The sequence below is a fragment of the Vicugna pacos genome, chromosome 22 (genome assembly GCF_048564905.1).
Source record: "Vicugna pacos chromosome 22, VicPac4, whole genome shotgun sequence".
Lineage (NCBI taxonomy): Eukaryota > Metazoa > Chordata > Mammalia > Artiodactyla > Camelidae > Vicugna > Vicugna pacos.
Window position 1 is genome coordinate 32365667 of NC_133008.1, and position 16667 is coordinate 32382333.

The 16667-nt window shown below is 62.1% G+C and overlaps 2 protein-coding genes and 1 long non-coding RNA gene across 5 annotated transcripts; all 3 read right to left on the reverse strand.

Annotated features, from left to right (window-relative positions):
- Nucleotides 1-2530: 2530 nt before the first annotated feature.
- CFD (complement factor D) lies at nucleotides 2531-4777 on the reverse strand. Of its 2 annotated transcripts, none has more exons than XM_006206442.3 (5): nucleotides 4619-4777; nucleotides 3939-4095; nucleotides 3711-3855; nucleotides 3364-3621; nucleotides 2531-2755 (listed from the first exon to the last, which is right to left on the reverse strand). In XM_006206442.3, the coding sequence occupies exons 1-5, from the start codon at nucleotides 4674-4676 to the stop codon at nucleotides 2594-2596; spliced, it is 780 nt and encodes a 259-aa protein (XP_006206504.1). In that variant the 5' UTR covers nucleotides 4677-4777; the 3' UTR covers nucleotides 2531-2593. The 2 variants fall into 2 exon arrangements, with proteins under 2 accessions (XP_006206504.1, XP_015096707.1); XM_015241221.3 differs by having other exon boundaries at nucleotides 3939-4092; nucleotides 4619-4775.
- A 2294-nt stretch (nucleotides 4778-7071) lies between these two features.
- Nucleotides 7072-9676, reverse strand: LOC102529857 (neutrophil elastase). 2 transcript variants are annotated; one of them, XM_072947040.1, is made up of 6 exons: nucleotides 9663-9676; nucleotides 9116-9165; nucleotides 8634-8790; nucleotides 8280-8421; nucleotides 7460-7690; nucleotides 7072-7295 (listed from the first exon to the last, which is right to left on the reverse strand). In XM_072947040.1, exons 1-6 carry the CDS (start codon nucleotides 9674-9676, stop codon nucleotides 7089-7091), a joined length of 801 nt encoding a protein of 266 aa, XP_072803141.1. In that variant the 3' UTR covers nucleotides 7072-7088. The 2 variants fall into 2 exon arrangements, with proteins under 2 accessions (XP_072803141.1, XP_006206672.3); XM_006206610.3 differs by lacking the exon at nucleotides 9663-9676 and having other exon boundaries at nucleotides 9116-9182.
- Nucleotides 9677-12355: 2679 nt separating this feature from the next.
- LOC140688522 (uncharacterized) lies at nucleotides 12356-15332 on the reverse strand. Its single transcript, XR_012063271.1, has 3 exons — nucleotides 14489-15332; nucleotides 14059-14164; nucleotides 12356-12560 (listed from the first exon to the last, which is right to left on the reverse strand). It is a non-coding gene; the product is annotated as an uncharacterized lncRNA (long non-coding RNA).
- Between the last annotated feature and the right edge of the window lie 1335 nt (nucleotides 15333-16667).

Consider the following 16667-nt stretch of genomic DNA (forward strand, 5'->3'; position numbering starts at 1 on the left):
CATGTCACTGGTCTAGCGTTGAATTGTGGGGGTTTTACAACCTGGCCGCTGTCCTCTGACGGCTCTGTGGAGGGCGGGCCCCTGGCCCCTCCCCTTGGGTCTGGGGGCTCGTGCCTGTTCCCACCTGCCCTGCGCAGTGGGAGTGGCGCCTTGTGACCCTGAGGCTGAGGGGGACCGGCCTGGCTCCTGGGCCCTCGTCTGGGCCCCGGGGCTGCAAGGAAGCCCATGCGACGTGGGGAGGTGCCTGTGGGTGCTCAGTACACCTCACCCCATGCCTCCGGACACCTCCAGGCCCCGAGGCTCCAGTCACCTAGATGGTGGAGCCGGGATGAGCCCCCGTGCCCGTAGGACCCCCAACCCTCGTAAGCTGCGCTCAGTGGACAGTGAATGTGGAGAGGCGGGGGTTCAGCATTGCCAAGTCTGGGGCGGTTTGTTACGTGGCAGCAGATAACCAGGACATTTTGGGACTGCTGTGACAAGCCCAGTGGGCTTCAGCGTGCCGGGCTGTCCAGAATCGTTGGCTCATCCGGGGCCATGGGGTGCTGCCTGCTGTGGGTCCTTCTGGAATGTCCTTCCTGGTTGAGAGGGGGTTGTGGTCCCACCTCTTAGGGCAGCAGCAGCACATGGTATCAGGGCGCGAAAGGGCGGTTCAGTCCGCATGTCCCCGTGCCCCTCCTTACAGATCAGGGAGCTGAGGCCACCGTTCTCCAGAAGAGAAGTGGGAAGCAGCCCTGGACTCCCTCTGGCCAGTAGGGCACAGCCACGTGGCCCTCCCTGCGCTCCCTGTCCGTCCTGCCCTCCCCCGTGGCTTGGGGCGTCCCCTCACCGCCTCCCCCGCCCACAAGTGTCCAGGGGGTGTTGCTAGAAGCGGCCTGCAGGGTCACAAGGCTCTCAGATGGCTCTGTCACGCCTGGGTTTCCATTGTGACTGCAGAGCACCCCCCATAGGGTAGAAGGTATTAAGCCTAGGTCGCCTGCCTGGAAACACACAGACCCCTCCCCAGGCTACATCTCCCACTCCATCTGGTCTGCTCTGACCCTCCAGGCCCGGAGAGTCTGGGCCCCCAGCTCACCGACGGGGACAGTCTGCTTTCATCTGTACCCCCAGTGGTGTTGCCAGATAACACGCAGGATGCAGTTCAATTTGAATTTCAGGTGGACGATGCATACTGTCTTAGCATAAATCTGTCCCAAATATTACATGGGATATACTTATGTTACATACAGTATTTGCTGTTTTTCTGAAATTCCCATTTAACTGGATGTCCTGTATTTTTATTTGCTAAATCCAGTAATCCTCCTGCACCCCACCCACCACCACCAAACTGGATCATTTCAAAGGCACTCCGTGGTGTCATGTTTCATTCAGGAAATACCTGTTGGATGAATGAGTCTGTTGTGGCTGAATGACCTGTAGCTGTGTTTCCCTCTCCTCTTTTTCAAACGTGTACAACTTAAATTATGAAATTCGCAGCTGGGCTGAGGAAAGACTCAGACTTGTCATCAGAATGACTAGATGAGTGCCGTCCTGTCCAGTGGAGTATTTGGCTAAGGTCCTATGAGCAGGGCTGGGTCTTAGCTGTGTCTCCAGTACTCAGCCCAGGGCCAGGTACACAGTGGGCGTTTGACAAGTGTTTACATATGAATGAATGGCTCCCAGTTGAACCCTCCGTACAGGAAAATGAAACCTGGCCACAGGTTCCGATTCCAGTCCCTGGTGGGGCACAGGGCTTCACCTCTCAGACCCTCTGTCTTTTTCAACCAAAGGGACTCCTCTAGTGGACCAGGCTTAACACCTGGGGCCTACTAGGGGCTGGGCTTCAGTGGCCCCTCATCCAAGTGGGAGAAGGGCCCTCTGTCACCTCCCAGAAGTGTAAGTGAGACCCAGGAGGGCAGTGAATCACCTGGACCCCCCCAGTCAGTGTGGCTGCTCTGGGACTCCTTCCCGCTTTCCTCAGCCAGTGAACCTGGCAGCACCTAGAGGTGCCTATGAGCACAGGCGCCATAGCTCCGGGTTCAATTCCAGGCTTTGCTCAGGAGCATCTGTGTGACCTCAGGAGAGTCACCCGGTCTCTCTGAGCCTGCTTCCCGATTTGGGACTTGGGTCATAAGAACACAACTTCTCTGTGTACCTCAATCTCAGCCTAGAGCGGGATCTTGCACACGGAAGGCCTTCACGTTCTGCTTGGGGAGCAGAGGGAAAGCTGGACGTTCCCCGGACCCAGTGGACACCCACCCCCAGGTGGGCCCCTCCCTGGGTTCGGGGCTCCTCCAATTTCCAGGGAAGAGTAAGGGCGCCACCGTGTGGCAGAGGTGTGAAGCAACTCCTGGCAGCTCCACAGGCGTCAGTTCCCTGGACTTTTGCCTCCGAAGGTCCCTCCGCCGGACACGCCGTCTCAGCCTTTCGGTCACCTCACCTCCTGGCACTGCATTACCAGGGCAAACGCTTTTGTTTGCTGATTGCGGCCACCCCCTTGGCTCGCCTCCGTCTGCTCCCGCGCGCAGCGCGCAGTCAATACAGACAGGCTGGATGCAGGAAGGGTTGACTTTATTGCTCGGCCCCACCCCCGTGACCGCCGCCCCGCAGGCCCTCCTTAGGCGGCCGCTCCCTCAGCCATCACGCCGTCGATCCAGGCTGCGTAGCTAGCCAAACGCGTGTAGATGCCGGGCTTCTTGCGGTTGCCGCAGACTCGGGAGCCTGAGGTGACCACACCTTCGGCCACGCCCCCGCACACCAGCGGGCCTCCGGAGTCGCCCTGCGTGGGGTGGGGTGGGGTCGTGAGGTCTGGTGCAGGCCCGGCCGCAGGCGTCCGGCCCGCCCTCCCGTGTCGGGTGAGCTCCACCGGCGCCCGCTGCGTTTCCGCGTGTCCCTCTGGCCGCAACCTGCTCCCAGCTGGAGCTGCCGGGAGTTGCTTCAGTCTCCCAGGGCCCTGCCCACTAAGGCCCCGTCTCCCCGGATTTTGGCTCCGCCCCCTCTGTCCCGGACCTGTCCCAGGCTCAGCCATCCGCCTCCTCCTCCGACCCTGCCCCCACTCCCCGCCCTCTCCAAGCCCGGGCCCCGTACATACCCTCGTCCAGATCCCACCTCTCCTCCCAGCCCTACCTTGACGTCAGGCCAGACACGCTCACCCAGCCTGTCCCGTGATTGACCCTCCCATCTGGGGCCCCGACACCTGTCTCGGGCCACGCCCACTCCTGGATCCTGGTCGGTGCAAACTCCGCCCACGCGCTAAGCCCCGCCTCCCGCCCCGCCTTTCTGTAGTCCCCGCCCATCCGCGGGCCAGTCCCTTCTGTGTCCCGTCCCTTCGCCGGGCCACACGCTCCATCACGCCCCTCCCCCGCTCGGCCGCGCCCCGCCGCACACCTTGCAGGTGTCCCGGCGGTTGCTCTCTGCGCACATCATGCGCTGGGTGATGGTGCCGTCATGGTACGTGCGCAGGTTGCAGGTGGCGCGGTCCATCACCGGCAGGAGCAAGTGCTGCAGGCGGTCGGGCCGGCGGCCCGTGTAGCTGACCACGCCCCAGCCGGCCACGTCGCAGAGTGTGCCGGCCGCCACGTCTCGGTCCTCGCGCTGCCAGGGCAGGGGCTGCACGGCGGGGCCCAGCACGGCCTTCTCAGAGAGCTGGGGGACGGGGCGGAAGCCGGCATTAGGGTGGGGCGGGCGCGGGGCCCCAAGTGCAGGAGTGGGGACTGCGGAGAGACTTAGCAGACCTGCAGCAAGAGGAGGTCGTGGTCGATGGTGTCAGGTCGGCTGTCCGGGTGGGGCACTGCGCGGAGCACGTCGTACAGGCGCTTGGTGGGCTCCGGCTGCGACAGGGAGTGCGCGCCCAGGAGCACCTGCAGCTTCCCGTCGGCCCTGGGAGTGTGGTAGGCCCGCATCAGACCCACGTCCTGGCCCCACCAAAACCCCCTTCGGGAACTTTGCCCCAGGCCACTCACACGTCCTCCAGGCAGTGCGCGGCGCTCAGCACCCACTGCTCCGCGGCAAGGAAGCCTCCGCACACGTGCTTGCCGTTCACCTGCACCGAGGCCATGTAGGGCCGCGCGTGGGACTTGGCCTCTCTGCCGCCCAGGATCCGGCCTTGGGGCTGTGCTGCTGGAGGCAGGCAGGTCTGCGTGAGGCCTTCAGGGGTGATGGCAGCCCAGCCCTCAGATTCCCCCTCTACCCCCAGGCAGCTCCAGCACCCCTCAGAACAGAACCAGCCTTGGAATCCTCCCAGAGTTGCAAACTCCAGGGGCCCAGGGAGGAATGCCCAGGAAGACAGGTGGCACTGAGGGACAGAGTCTGGGGCAAATTCCATACCTACACGTCCGGCCCAACGGCTCCAACTGAACGTAAGAAAAACGGACTGACCAAACTCACACCCCCACCAGCCAGCTGCCCCTCGGGCTGCGGGTTTTCCACTGTAGAGTTAGGCTCACTGTGCGCAGAAAGCTAGGGTCGAAATTTTGAGAAGTCCTTGGTTTTCAGAGCCTTGTGTTCACATGGACACCGCCACCTCTCTGCCTACTCAGTGGGGCTGGAGGACAGTTGTGTTCGATGGAAGGGGTCCCCCTGGCTGACTGCCCTGCAGGCCAGTGGCCCCCACAGCTGTCACACCAGGCCCAGGTCCACTCACCACATACGGCCACTCCCAGGAGGATCAGAGCCGCCAGGTGCAGCGAGCGGCCCGCCATGGTGCTGCCGGGGCCTCGACACTGACCCAGGCGGGATGCTGGGGCTGCTTTTATGAGGCTGGAAGAGGGCGGGCGCTCCCACAGGCCCTGTCTGCCGAGTGGGCAGAGGCCCAGCTGGGCAGAAAGGAGCCTCCTGTCCGTCCCCCCTGGGGTGGGGTTGGGGGTATCTCCTGCTGGGTTCTGTACCAAGAGTAGACAGGCTGCTGGGCGTGCCGCCTGCCTCTGAGCCTGGCCCAGGCCCAGCCCAGGAGTGGAGAGCAGACCCTCAGGGTGGGCAGCAGGCAGAGCAGAGGGATGGAACTGCCCCCCAGCCCCCCAGCCCAGAATCCCCAGAGTGCCCTTCCCGCCCCAGAGTTTCGCAACAGCAGCCGGAGACCACAGTTTGTAAACAACTCATTTCCTCATTTTCTGCCCCTCCCTTCTTTCTCTTCCTCTGGACACTTGGAGAAGAGGTCAGGTGGGGGCGGGGGAAGGTCTGCTGTGCCTCTGGGACTCGACACCCCAACAAGTAGAATATTGGAAATGTAGCGTGTAGGGCAGCTGGAAAAACTGTTGGATACAAGTGATGGAAGAATCTAGTCGAACTGAGGGGAGGCGCCTTCAACAAGGAAATTTAAATGGAAAGTTCCTGGTCTACCTTCAGGTGTAGCTTGATCCAGGCACCTGAACAATGTTAGGTCTCTGCCTCTGGTTCCCCCTTTCCTCTTTGATGGCTTTCTCCTCACCAGGCGCCCTCGTTGTGACCTCAGGAGCCCCTCCGCAAATTTCCCATCCCTCTAGGCAACGTCTCAAGGCTGTCTCTGGCCGAGCTTGGATCTCACGCTCCTAAACACTCATTGTGGGCAGGAGCTGGTAGGTTCCAATGAGCGGAACCTGGGTCACATGGCCTCTGTAAGTTGGGGTGGTGGGTCAGCATCTCCTGAACCTACTAAGAGAGGTGCTTCCTGCAGCCAGAAGTGGGAGGGGACCTCGAACGTACCCAGTGGGGACAGTGCAATATTTTTACTTTTCCTTCTTTTTCTTTCACGGTGGACTATTTCACTTGTACAGAGAAAAACAGGAAACAACGTAACAAATGTGACAGGTGAGATCCTAACATGCTTCCTGGCTAAAATCAGAAACTGACCAAAAGCCCATTGGGATGTGGAGTCCAGATTGTGTAAGAGTATTGGAAATTGCAACAAAGTTTGGAAATGACCCAACAAGACAGGACGGTTCAATAAATAACCCTGCGTGTCCCCGGATGCTTTGTTGACGCGGAAAGAGTGTAGTATTAAGTGGAAAAAGCAATTGCAGGGCAGTGGGTCACCTTTCTGAGCAGTGGGCATGTGTGTGTGTGGGGTGTGCCCAGGGGGCACCCGGTGGGGAGAGCAGGCGGGCAGAGGGAACAGCAAAAGTAAAGACCCTGGCATGCGGCCCAGGCTGGTGGGGCCCACTGGGAGGAGAGCGGCGGGGGACAGAGTGGGGGGGGGGTTGTTCCCGCCTTGCGCTGTGGCGGCAGGGTGAGGGAGGTGGCGTCCCTTCTCTCACTTGCCCGCTTGGGCGGCTGTTCCCCCACCACCAGACTGAGCCGCCTGATGAGAGAGGCCATGTGTGCTGTGGTCCCCGCCTGTGGTCCCCAGGGGTTCCTTCCCAGGCTCAAGGAAGCAGAAGAGGGTACTGGCTGGTCACCTCCCCAGGCTGTGCCTCCTTTGGGGCTAGGTGACTCCTTGCAAAATACCTGCTCTGCTTTGCCGCCCTCCGCCCCCGACCCCACCAAGGCGAAGGCTGGGGAGGTGGAGGAGAGATCGTCTCCCCACCCAGTGAGGTTGAGGCTGGCCTGGGACCCCAGCTCCTGTCCGGATCCTTCCTAGACAGCACCTCACTCTTCCCCATGGGGAAACTGAGGCTCAGAGACAGGGAGCAAGTTGCCCAAAGTCACAAAGCTGGGACTGGAACCCAGGCTCCTGAATGCGACTTCACACTTCTCTGCACCTCCTCTTCTGTAAAACGGGGCCGCGAGGGCTGGAGACAGGAAGGGATGTGTGTGCGCTTGCGGGGACGCAGTGGTTTCTGTGCCTCGTCAGCACGCGGCGGACTCCTGCTGCAGCGCTTTGTGTCCCCGCCACCTGCAAGGCTGGTTTAATTATGTTTTACAGGAGGGGGAACCAGAAACCACCACTAGCATCCTTTTGCGGAGGGTAGGAAAAGGACTTCTTACCCCAATGCCCTGAATTTGCCTCCACCTGGTGGCAGCGTACTCGTGCCATGCCCAAAACATTCTCTAGAGGACTTGTGACTTCCAGGTGTTCAACCAACACACACCCAGATATTCTACAAAACAGAGAGCTTTTATTGTGACAGATGCTGCGTGATGCCATGTGGGAAGGGCTCAGCCAGGCGCAGGTTAGGTGGGTAACGGGGCAGCCCTTTCTAGGGGGTTCTGCCCACGGGGTTCCTGGGGTGGAGAGAGGGGTGGGCACTGTCCCCATAGCGGCGGATGATGGAGTTGATCCAGTCTGCAAACGTGGCGACGGAGGCAAAGGAGTCTGGGAAGAGCCCAGAGGCGCAGCCCCCCCGAACGAAGGAGTCGATCCCGTGGACCAGCCCGTTGCAGACCAGGGGCCCGCCGGAGTCCCCCTGCGGAGTCACACAAGTTTGGGGGGCAGGGCTTCCAGGCCCTGCCCTCACAGCCCCACCCACTGCCCAGGATGGGGATGTCTTTCCAGGGGTCTGGCTGCAGTCCTGGTCTCTGCAGCCTGGGTGGGGATGGGGTAGGGGTTGGGGGGACACAGGGTACCTACAAAGCAGATGCCAGCTCGCCGGCGTGGCACCAGGGTGCACACATTGGCAGGGCGGCAGAGGGCCGTCACCACGGTCACGTTGAGCTGCTGCAGGACTCGAGGTAACGGCTGGTCCGTGCCTAGCTGGCCCCAGCCCATGGCCAGGCACTGCACCCCGTCGCCCACGCCTTGGTCCTGGGCAGGCAGCTGGGCCACCTGCACGTTAGCGTTGAGGGTGGCCGCCCCATTGAGCTGCAGTGGGAGAGACAGCAGTGGCACGTCACGGGGGGCGGTGAGCGGCAGCCCTTGCCTCTCTAGGCCCCGGTTTCCCTGCCTGAAGTTCCATCATCGTCCTGAGATACTCCAGAGAGGGGCGCCCACCCTGGGCCTCGGTTTCCCCATCTGTAAGGTGGGAACGACCACCGTGTCCCTGGGTGGCCCTGGACGTGTCTCGAGTGCAGTAAACAGCAGGTGCAGCGGCGGGAGGGCAGGTTTCTCCCTCCCGTCTCCTGCCCACCTAATGTGGGGGATTTTGCCGCATTTCACAGAGACGGAGACTGTCCCTGCCCTTGGCCAGCGGGCACACAAAATCACAGTGGTGTGTTGATTGACAGCTGCTCCGAGCTTCCCTGCTGTCATCTCTGATCTCTCAACAGCCCTGCAGAGGGGCTGGGGGTTACTTCCTGGTCTTATGGAGGGAGAGACTGAGGCACAGAGAGACGGCGGGGAGACACCAGGCCTGCCTCCACCATGTCCCCCAGCCCCTTGCCCCTTCCCTGCCCTCCGCAAGCCTCCCCCTGGGCCTTTGCACTTGCCATGGCTGCCCCCAGCTGCCGCGCACCTGGAGAACCACGATGTCGTTCTGCAGGCTCAGCGGGTCGAAGCCGTTTTCAAAGACCCGCCGGACCCTGAACGTCTGCCGGGTGAGCTCACGCCGCCCCAGGTTATGGGCCCCCAACACCACGCGCACCAACCGGAAGTTTCTGGTAGGGGGGACAGGAGGTGATTGGGGCGCCCTGGGATGGGGAGCGGTAGAGAGACCCCCCCCAACCTGGGAGCAGCAGGACCTGCAGACCCTCGTGCCTGTGCCGGAAGATCCCCCAACCCCGGGCCCAGCAGGGAGGCGGCAGTGCCATCCTGGCCCCACGCATGGTGGGCGGGCTGGAAACAGGGTGGGGACGAGGGGGACACTCACAGGCCGTTCAGGCAGTGTGCCGCTGACAGGACGAAGTTCGGTGAGATCAGGGTGGCACCACAGAAGTGGCCTCCACGCCGCTGCAGGGACACCATGAACGGCCACGCATGCGGCCGGGCGGGCTGGCCCCCCACTATCTCTGAGGCCAGCGCGGGGCCTGGGGACAAGTGCCGTGCGGGCAGTGAGTGGCGCAGGGAAACCCTGCCCTGGGCCAGTTGGCCCTGAACCCCCACTGGGAACCCACTGGGTGGAGAGGGGGCCTGAGCGGTCCCCCTGCCAGGGTGCAGCTGGATCTGGACTTCACTCTCTTGGAGGCTCTGAAGAGTGCCCAGTGACTGCCCCTGTTCAGACCTCACCACTCAGACCCTCAGTCTCCTCCTCTCCCAGCTGTCACTCCCCGGGAGGATGAGGGGGCCAAGAGGGTCCAGGGCAAGTGGGGAGGCAGGAATGGATGCCCAGGGACAGGCACGGGCCCCACTCACCGCCCAGGAGCATGGCCAGCAGGACGGAGGCGAGGGCAGGGCTGGAGGGTCTGCAGCTCTGGGTCATGGTTGGGCGGGGGCTTTGGTGACTCTGCCCCCTTTGCCCACCCTTCCCTCTTATAGCCCCCATGCCCAGAGGCCGTTGCAGTTGCCCCACGGTGGGGCCAGGCGCCCCCACTTCCTCCCCCCATCCTGGGGATGCAGGGGACGAGGTGGGTGCTGGGAAGAACGGTGGGGGCAGGACAAGTGCCAGGCGGGGGCTGGCTCAGGAGGGCAACCAGGCAAGATCCGGGCACAACTAAACTGGGCTGTCAGATAAACCTTAGTTTTCAGGGTAAGCACATCCCCACCATCACACAGGGTGTGCTTATCTGCAGAGTGAGTCTTCATCTGGCACGTGGAGTTAACTGGGTGCCCTGTATTTTTGCTAAATCTGGCCACCCTAGGCCCAGAGGACATTGGCTGGGTCCCCCCACGTGCCTCCGCTCACTTGGAGCCCTGTAATAGCAGCCCCCACGTGCACCCAGGGGGCCTCCCCGTGAGTCGCCTACCCAGGGACATGGTGGGGACTTGAATCTTCTTTGAGTCTCGAGTCTCTCTCCTGGTCTTGATTTCCAACCTCTCTCTCTCTTTCTTAAATGGAGGTACTGGGGTTTGAACCTAGGACCTCATGTATGCTAAGCACATGCTGTACCACTGAGCTCTACCCTCCCCACCTCCAAGCACTCTTTGGTTGTTGCTTACAACGGGAACTCAGACTCTGGCGGCCCTCGGAGGTTCTGGGAAAGGACCCTTCCCACCCCACCCCACCCCTTGAGCTTCACTGAAACCCCTTCCAGCCTGGAAAGAATTCCTGCCCAGGCCTGGAGGCTGGACCATGGAACTCCACCCCAGCTTGAGAGCTTCAGCCTGGACCTTGGAGGAATTCCTGCCGAACAATGAAGATGGGGTCCCCCGGGCCAGCCCCCAGCCCCCAGCCCTGTGGCCCCTGTCCGCTTCCTGCCTCCCCCAGGGAGCTCCAGCTGCAAGCGTAGCCAGTTCTGTCGCAAGAAGCAACGTTCTCCTGGCTGGGAGCAAGGTTCAGGGGAGGGAACCAACGGATCCATCTGCAGGAACTGGAGAGCAGGGGCACCCAGGGACACCCGGGGTGGGGCTGGGGCTGGAGTCCAGCGTGTTCCTGGGTACCCCCCCTCAGCGTGTGGCTACAGGCAAGCAAACCCCCATCTCTCTTGGGCCCTCCCGGAGCCTAGCACACAGCAGGCACTCGATGTCGGCCCTTCACCCCTCCCCGGGTTTGGGGACATCAGCCAGCCCTGCCTCCCTCCCCTCTTAGCGGGGTCCCCACCCTGTTGAGTTAAAGTTGCCATAGAGCATTTAGTAAGCACCCGCTGTATACACAACCATCTCCAATCCGGGGGTGGGGAAGAATGGAGGAGGCCGTGTCTTTGAGGGATGTGCCTCCCAAGAGAACAGATTTAAACAGAGCTGTATGTATTGAGCACCAGCCGTGTGCTCCGTTCTCACATGTCACAGGGGTTAAGCATGTGGACCCTGGGCTTGTATCCTGGAGTGGCTGCTTGCCCACTGCATGACTTCAGGCCACAGACTTGGGCCCTCTGTGCCTCAGTTTCCTTCTCTGTAAAATGGGAGTTACAACAATAGTTTTCATCTGTCCCGAGGATTACAGGAATGAAGCTTTGTCAAGTTCTTAGATAAGAAAGTGAGATCTTGAGGGTTTGTTATCCATTAACCACCTCCTGGAGGGCCGGAGGGTGTGGTGGAAACTACCTTGTGGGGTGGAGCCAGGCATCTCTGGAGGGAGCATTCTGGTTCAGGACCAGAGCGGCGTTGCCCTGAGTGTCTTCCCCCACTGCCTGAGGCTGGGGGACCCCCGCTCTCCAGAAGGCCTCCCAGGTCCGAGGAACATCCTGCTTGTTGTTCCTGTAGGTGTGTTGCTCCCTGAATCTCAACAACCCAGCCAACCTCCAGCAGACTAACCCAGGGTCCCTCAGGACCCCCACCCTTAGCTCCCTATCCGGGGTCTGACCTTTGCTGGGCGAACTTCCCTCTGACTCATCTTTCTCAAACACGCACACACACACTCACTCACAGAAAACAGAAAACACCCAGGGCGGCTTTCTTCTGGGTCCTCCTTTTCCCATCAGTGGGCTCAATCCAGCACTCCCTCCAGCAAACCTCATTTACCCCCAGTGCTGGGCGTGAAAAGGCCCTCGGCTTTTTATAGAACCCACTTCCCTGCCTTGGGCCTGAGGGACTTCCCAGCGTCCCCCGACACTGATCAGCACACACTTCCCAGGAACCCAGCCGGCCAGTCTCAGCACACGCTTGCTCCTGGTGTGGCTGTGAACCAGTCTCAGCCCCTCCCGCAGGTGGCCAGCCGAGGTGTCAAAGGGTTAACTAGAGGGGGCCGGCCCAGAAATCCACGCTCTCGTTGGGATTTGTATGCTGCCACCAGGTGGCAGCAGAGTAAATCAATAACGAAAGAGCTGCCTTCCACTTCTGGTGAGTCAGTCCGCCAGCCTCTGGGCCCCTCTCTCTGAGCCTCGGCTGCCTCTTTCCCATGGCCACTCGCCCTCTCCACGACTGGCTTGCCAGTGACCCCTGCCTCTCCTCCAGACACCAGTCCATCCCGTGGCCCAGCACATGCCGGCCCTGCCCCTTCCCCACACCACGTGCCTTGCTGCCCTTCACACCCACAAGCTGGTCCTGACGCAGGACCTTCACATGTGCTGCGCCTGGCCTGGCGGCCCTTCTTTTGTTCCTGTTCAAGCCTTGGGAGCCAGCTCAGGCATTGCCGCCTCCTCCAGGAAGCCTTGCTAGTAGTCCTTCTGCCTGCCCCGACTGGATCAGGAGTCCCACAGGCCCTGGACACCCCACGTTATGACCGCCTGGACCTCTAGCGGCCCCTGCCTCCAGGGCCAGGGTGGGGCTCTTCGGACAGTTCTGGGAAATGTCTGGTGACTCAAATCTCCAGATGGGGAAACTGAGGCACAGAGATGGATAGCAACTTGCCCAGGGTCACACTGGCAGGGCTGGATTAGAACTCATGTCTGTGGGCTTCTGGGAGGGTGGGATCCACTGTGACCTGGGCCCTCCTCCAGACTCCAGGCCTCTGCTCCAACCCCCATCCCAGTTTAGGGTTTGGGGACTGGGATGCTGAGGCCCCTGGGCCATTCTCTCCTGCATCTCCCTGTGGGAAGGACACACAGGAGGCAGGGGGCGTGTTTCACCTTTTATTCTCGGCACCATGGGGCTGGGCTGCTTGGGTCCCGACAGTGGAGCTGGAGGGCTTGGGGGCGCAGACATGGGAACAGACCTGCCACCTCTGTCCACAGCTGGGCCTCAGTGCCTGCAGAGGTCCAGTGGGAGGGGGTGGCTCAGGGGTCCTCACTCCCCATGCTGCTCAGCACGGAGCGGATCCAGTCTACATAGAAGGAGACACAGAGAAGTCTGGGAACTGGCTGGTGGCACAATCCCGGATCACGAAGGAGTCCACAGCCTGGAGGGACCACCTGAGGCCCCCTGGGGAGGGGGCAGGTTGGTCAGTCACCCAGGCCAGGCCGAGCAGCCGAACCAGGCTACCTCAGGGGAAGGGGCCATTTGGGGGTGAAATGTGTCCAGTCTGGAATTTTCTCACAGGCACGTGGGTGAGACAGGGAGATAAGGCTCCTCTGGAGGATCGTGGGCATTTATTGGCCCCCTGCTGTATACCTGGACCCCAGATTCAGGGTGTGGCCCCTGGAGTGAGGCTGGGCTGGCCATCCACACCTCCCTGGGGTCCGAGAGGGGGCCAGGAGGAAAAGCCCCCAGACCCACAAAAAGATCACCAGGTACCACAGGAGTGTTCATTCTGTGCCTGGGGGCCGAGGCCGGTCCACACAGCCCCCTGTGGACCCTCACAATGGGTGTGCCCACCTTCCCAGGGGAGAGACGGGGAGCAGAGCCTGAAGTGGCTCAGCAAGGAGAAGGTGGGAAGGTGGGGTTGGGCCCCCGCGGCCCCCCTCCCATGGGGGTCCCTGCAGCCACTGGGTGCGGGGCCGGGGAGCTGCACATTGGTACAAAGCATTTGCCGGGGCTGTGTTGGGAAACAAAGGTGCGCACATCCTGCGTCCGACACAGAAAGGTGACCACCGTGACACTGAGCTCCTACAGGGCCTGGGGTAGCAGCTGGCAGGTACCCAGGCGGCTCCAGCCCATGACCAGGCACTGTGTGCCATGGGGCAGCATCTAGTGCTGCTGGGGGAGTGGGGCCACTGAAGCCCAGGTGTTGAGGGTGGCTGGGCAGTCCAGCTGGAGCAGAGAGTCCCAATCTCCAACCCAAATCCACCCACTGACGATCATCTCGCTGTGCCTCCTCTGGGCCTTTGCACATGCTGTTCCCTCCACCTGGCTCCTCCCACTCACCCTCAGGCTCTACTTTAAGGTCACCTCCTCCAGGGAGTCAGCCCTGATCACCCTCCAAGTCCGCCAGGCCTGTTTTACATTCCCTAAGACTGTGAGCCTCCCCTTTGCAGCATGGGTCTCTGTTGCTTTCATTCACTTACAAAACACAAATTGAGCACCAACTGTATCCTTGGATCTGTGCTAAGCACTGGGGTTCCTACCTCCGCCCTCCGGGAGCTGATCTTTTAGGGTGGGAGGGGCCAAGAAGAGGATGGTAAGTTGTATAATCAAGGGAAACACAGACCAGCGGTGAACAGTAAATCAGGGGAGGGAATGTCTGTCACTCAAGCAGGGGGAGGGGAGACCTCCTTGAGAAGGTGAGGTTGGTGCCAAGGCTGGGGGGAGGGTATCTGGGAACAGTCCGCCAGGTGGGGGACATGGCTCTCTCCCTACTAGGCCTACACCAGGCCGTGTCCACCCCGGCTCCGAGGCTGGTATACAGTAGGTGGCGGTCTCCCGGCCCTACGGGCCCTGCTCACCCGCCTTCAGGAGGAGGATGTCAGTGAGATTCTCCTGCGGGTGACAGTTGTTCTCAAACACGCGAGTGGGGCTGAACCTCTGCTGGGTGGGCTCCGCACGGGGTTCCTGAGGGTCAGGACAGGATTGGCTCCCGACCCCCACCTGTGACCCCAGCTCCGTCCTGAGGGTCAGGCTGCAGCCCCTCAGTGACTCCCCCCGCCGCCCAAGGAGAACCCCACACCGCGTCTGCATCTTGCCCCCGAGGGGCAGACCCCTGGCTTGAACCTAACCCTCCGGGGGCATCAGGGGTCCACGTCGGGCTGAGGGGCGGGGAGGTGCCCGCCTGGGGTGGAATGAGAGGGTGGGCCCGACAGAGGAGGGGGTGAGACCGGGGAAGCGCCGCCCCCCCCCGCGGGCGCAGGCGGGGCCGCCCCGCGCAGGCGCACTCACATGTTGTTCCGGCAGCGGGCGGCGGTCCGCGGAGAGCGGATGGATCAGGTGGCGCCGCGGCCGTGGCTCTGGGGGGCGGCGGGAGGAGCCGCAGGGACACCGTGGGGGGGCGCCAGCGGGGCTCGGCTGCCCGCCCGCCCACGATCTCCGCCGCCCGGGCTGCACGTGGGGACGTGGGGGTCAGCGGCCGGGCCTCCCCCCGCCCGGGGAGCCCGGACAGGGGAGGGCAGAGCCGCTGTGCGACCTCCACCAGCTCCGGGAGCCCTCGCGCCTCCGTCTCGCCATCTGCAAACTGGGGTCCCCTGGCAGCAGAGAGGGGCTGGCGTCTGCGGCGGGAGAGCCGGCGGTCAGCATCACTGGTATCCCCGAGGGCTCCCGGGAGGCGGCGGCGCCCAGGCCTGGAGGTCGGGAGTTTTAGAGGTGGGCGGGAGGAGCTGACAAGGGGACCCGCTTAGTAGATGGACAAACTGAGCCGTGGAGAAGCCTGGGCGGGATGAGGGCGGGGCGGGGGCTCTCAGCCCCGTTCCTCCTCTAACCCTTGCGTGGTCACCCGCTGACACCGTCACCTGTGCCCGCGCGCTGGCTGAACGTGCGTGCGTTGTGGGCCAGGCGCTGTCGGGGAGCTCTGGTTCCGTGGAAGCCCCACGACGCCTCCTGGGCCTCTAGGTTTTGGCCGTTTGACAGAGAGGGAAACGGAGCCAACATCCTCCCCCTTTCTCTCATTCCCCTCGCCCACCCTGCTCTGGTCCCGCCTCAGCTCCCCATTGGAGCCCTGAGGGTGCTGGAGTCCCCCCAGAATCAGATGGGCCCAGGCAGACAGATGGACAGACTGACACGTGCCCCACTAACAGCCCAGCAGCATGGCTGGCAGGATGGGGGCGAGGGCAGAGCTGGAGTGTCTGCAGCTTTGGCTTGTGGTCTGGCAGTCCTCCCTGCCTGCCCACCCCACTTTCATAGCCCCAATTCAGGGAGGCCACTGTGGTTGCCCCACACCCGAGCTGTGCGTCCCTGCTTCTTCCTTCCAACTTTGGGGCCATGGGGAGCTAGTGGGTCAAAGCTGCACCCCAGAAGGAGGCAGGGGCTTCAGGGTCAGGCTCTGGGTCCTGCCCCCCCAGAGGTGTAGGAAACTGTCTCCCACTCACCACATGCTGGGGTCCGCTGGACAAGGGGGCAGTGTGGCCACACGGCCCTCAGAGTGACACATGCCCCACCTGCCACATCTCCAAGGGAACACTGCTCCCCCACGGGGTCCCTGTGGCCCCAGCGAGGCAGGATGTGGCCGGCATGTGCAGGGGCTGGGGTGTGCCCCACGCAGCAGGACAGAAACGGGGGTGAGGGTCTCAGAGCCGTGCCCCTCTTGAGACCCACGGGAACATCTCTCCAGCCTGACTGTCTCAGGGGCTCACTTTTCCCCCTAAGGCAGGGTTCTTACCTGGGATGATTCCTCTGTCCCGTGGGGGACGTCTGGGTTTGTCATGACTGGGGGTGTTCCTGGCATCGAGTGGGTGGGGCCAGGGAGGCTGCTCCACACCCCACAGTGCTCAGGACACCCCCCCCAGCAGAAGATGACCCACCCCAGTGTCAGCTGTGCAGCTCGGGGTGAGGGCGGAGGGAGGGGAGACCCCGGTGCAGAGGAGACAGTTACCTATTTATGTATTTATTTATAAATGACTCATTATGAAAAATTTAAACCTACAGAAGCAGGAATAGAAGAGCTCACTGAATTTGAGGTTTTTAACTTTTCATTTTGAAACCACCACTTCACACTTGCAGACAACCCCAGGATCCCCGGGTTTGCTGCCTTAGGTGCCCCAGTGCCACTGTCCTGCACAAAGGCTGCCTCCCTGATGGACCCGGGTCTGACAGCCGCCTTTCTCTGGTCCAGGGCTCCCCGGGGGTCTCCTCGGCTCTGGGCAGCCCCCCAGCCTCTCCTGTCTCTGGACTCTTGTCCCAGCCGCAGCCCGGACTGGCCAGGCATTCTGTGGACTGGCCTTCCCCGTGGGCTTGTGCAGGGCCTCTGCGCGGAGATGGGGTCTGCGTCCTCAGCGGGAGTCCCACAGATGCTGAATCCATCCCCCACCATGTGACACTGTCCCCTTCGGAAGGAAGGAGCCTCTCACAGGGGATGTTCGGAGACAGAAACAGCTGGATCTGGGTCTCACCCCTTGGGGACTCTGGC

Excerpts from the sequence above, each read along its gene's own strand:
- LOC102529857 (XM_006206610.3), bottom strand. The coding sequence starts at position 9,182 with ATGACCCAGAGCTGCAGACCCTCCAGCCCTGCCCTCGCCTCCGTCCTG. Across the intron at positions 8,791-9,115 it reads GCTGGCCATGCTCCTGGGCG|GCCCCGCGCTGGCCTCAGAG; the intron begins GTGAGTGGGGCC and ends ACTTGTCCCCAG. Across the intron at positions 7,296-7,459 it reads GGCGAGCTGGCATCTGCTTT|GGGGACTCCGGCGGGCCCCT; the intron begins GTAGGTACCCTG and ends GTGACTCCGCAG.
- CFD (XM_006206442.3), bottom strand. The coding sequence starts at position 4,676 with ATGGCGGGCCGCTCGCTGCACCTGGCGGCTCTGATCCTCCTGGGAGTG. Across the intron at positions 4,096-4,618 it reads CCTGGGAGTGGCCGTATGTG|CAGCACAGCCCCAAGGCCGG; the intron begins GTGAGTGGACCT and ends GCCTGCCTCCAG. Across the intron at positions 2,756-3,363 it reads ACCGCCGGGACACCTGCAAG|GGCGACTCCGGAGGCCCGCT; the intron begins GTGTGCGGCGGG and ends CACCCCACGCAG.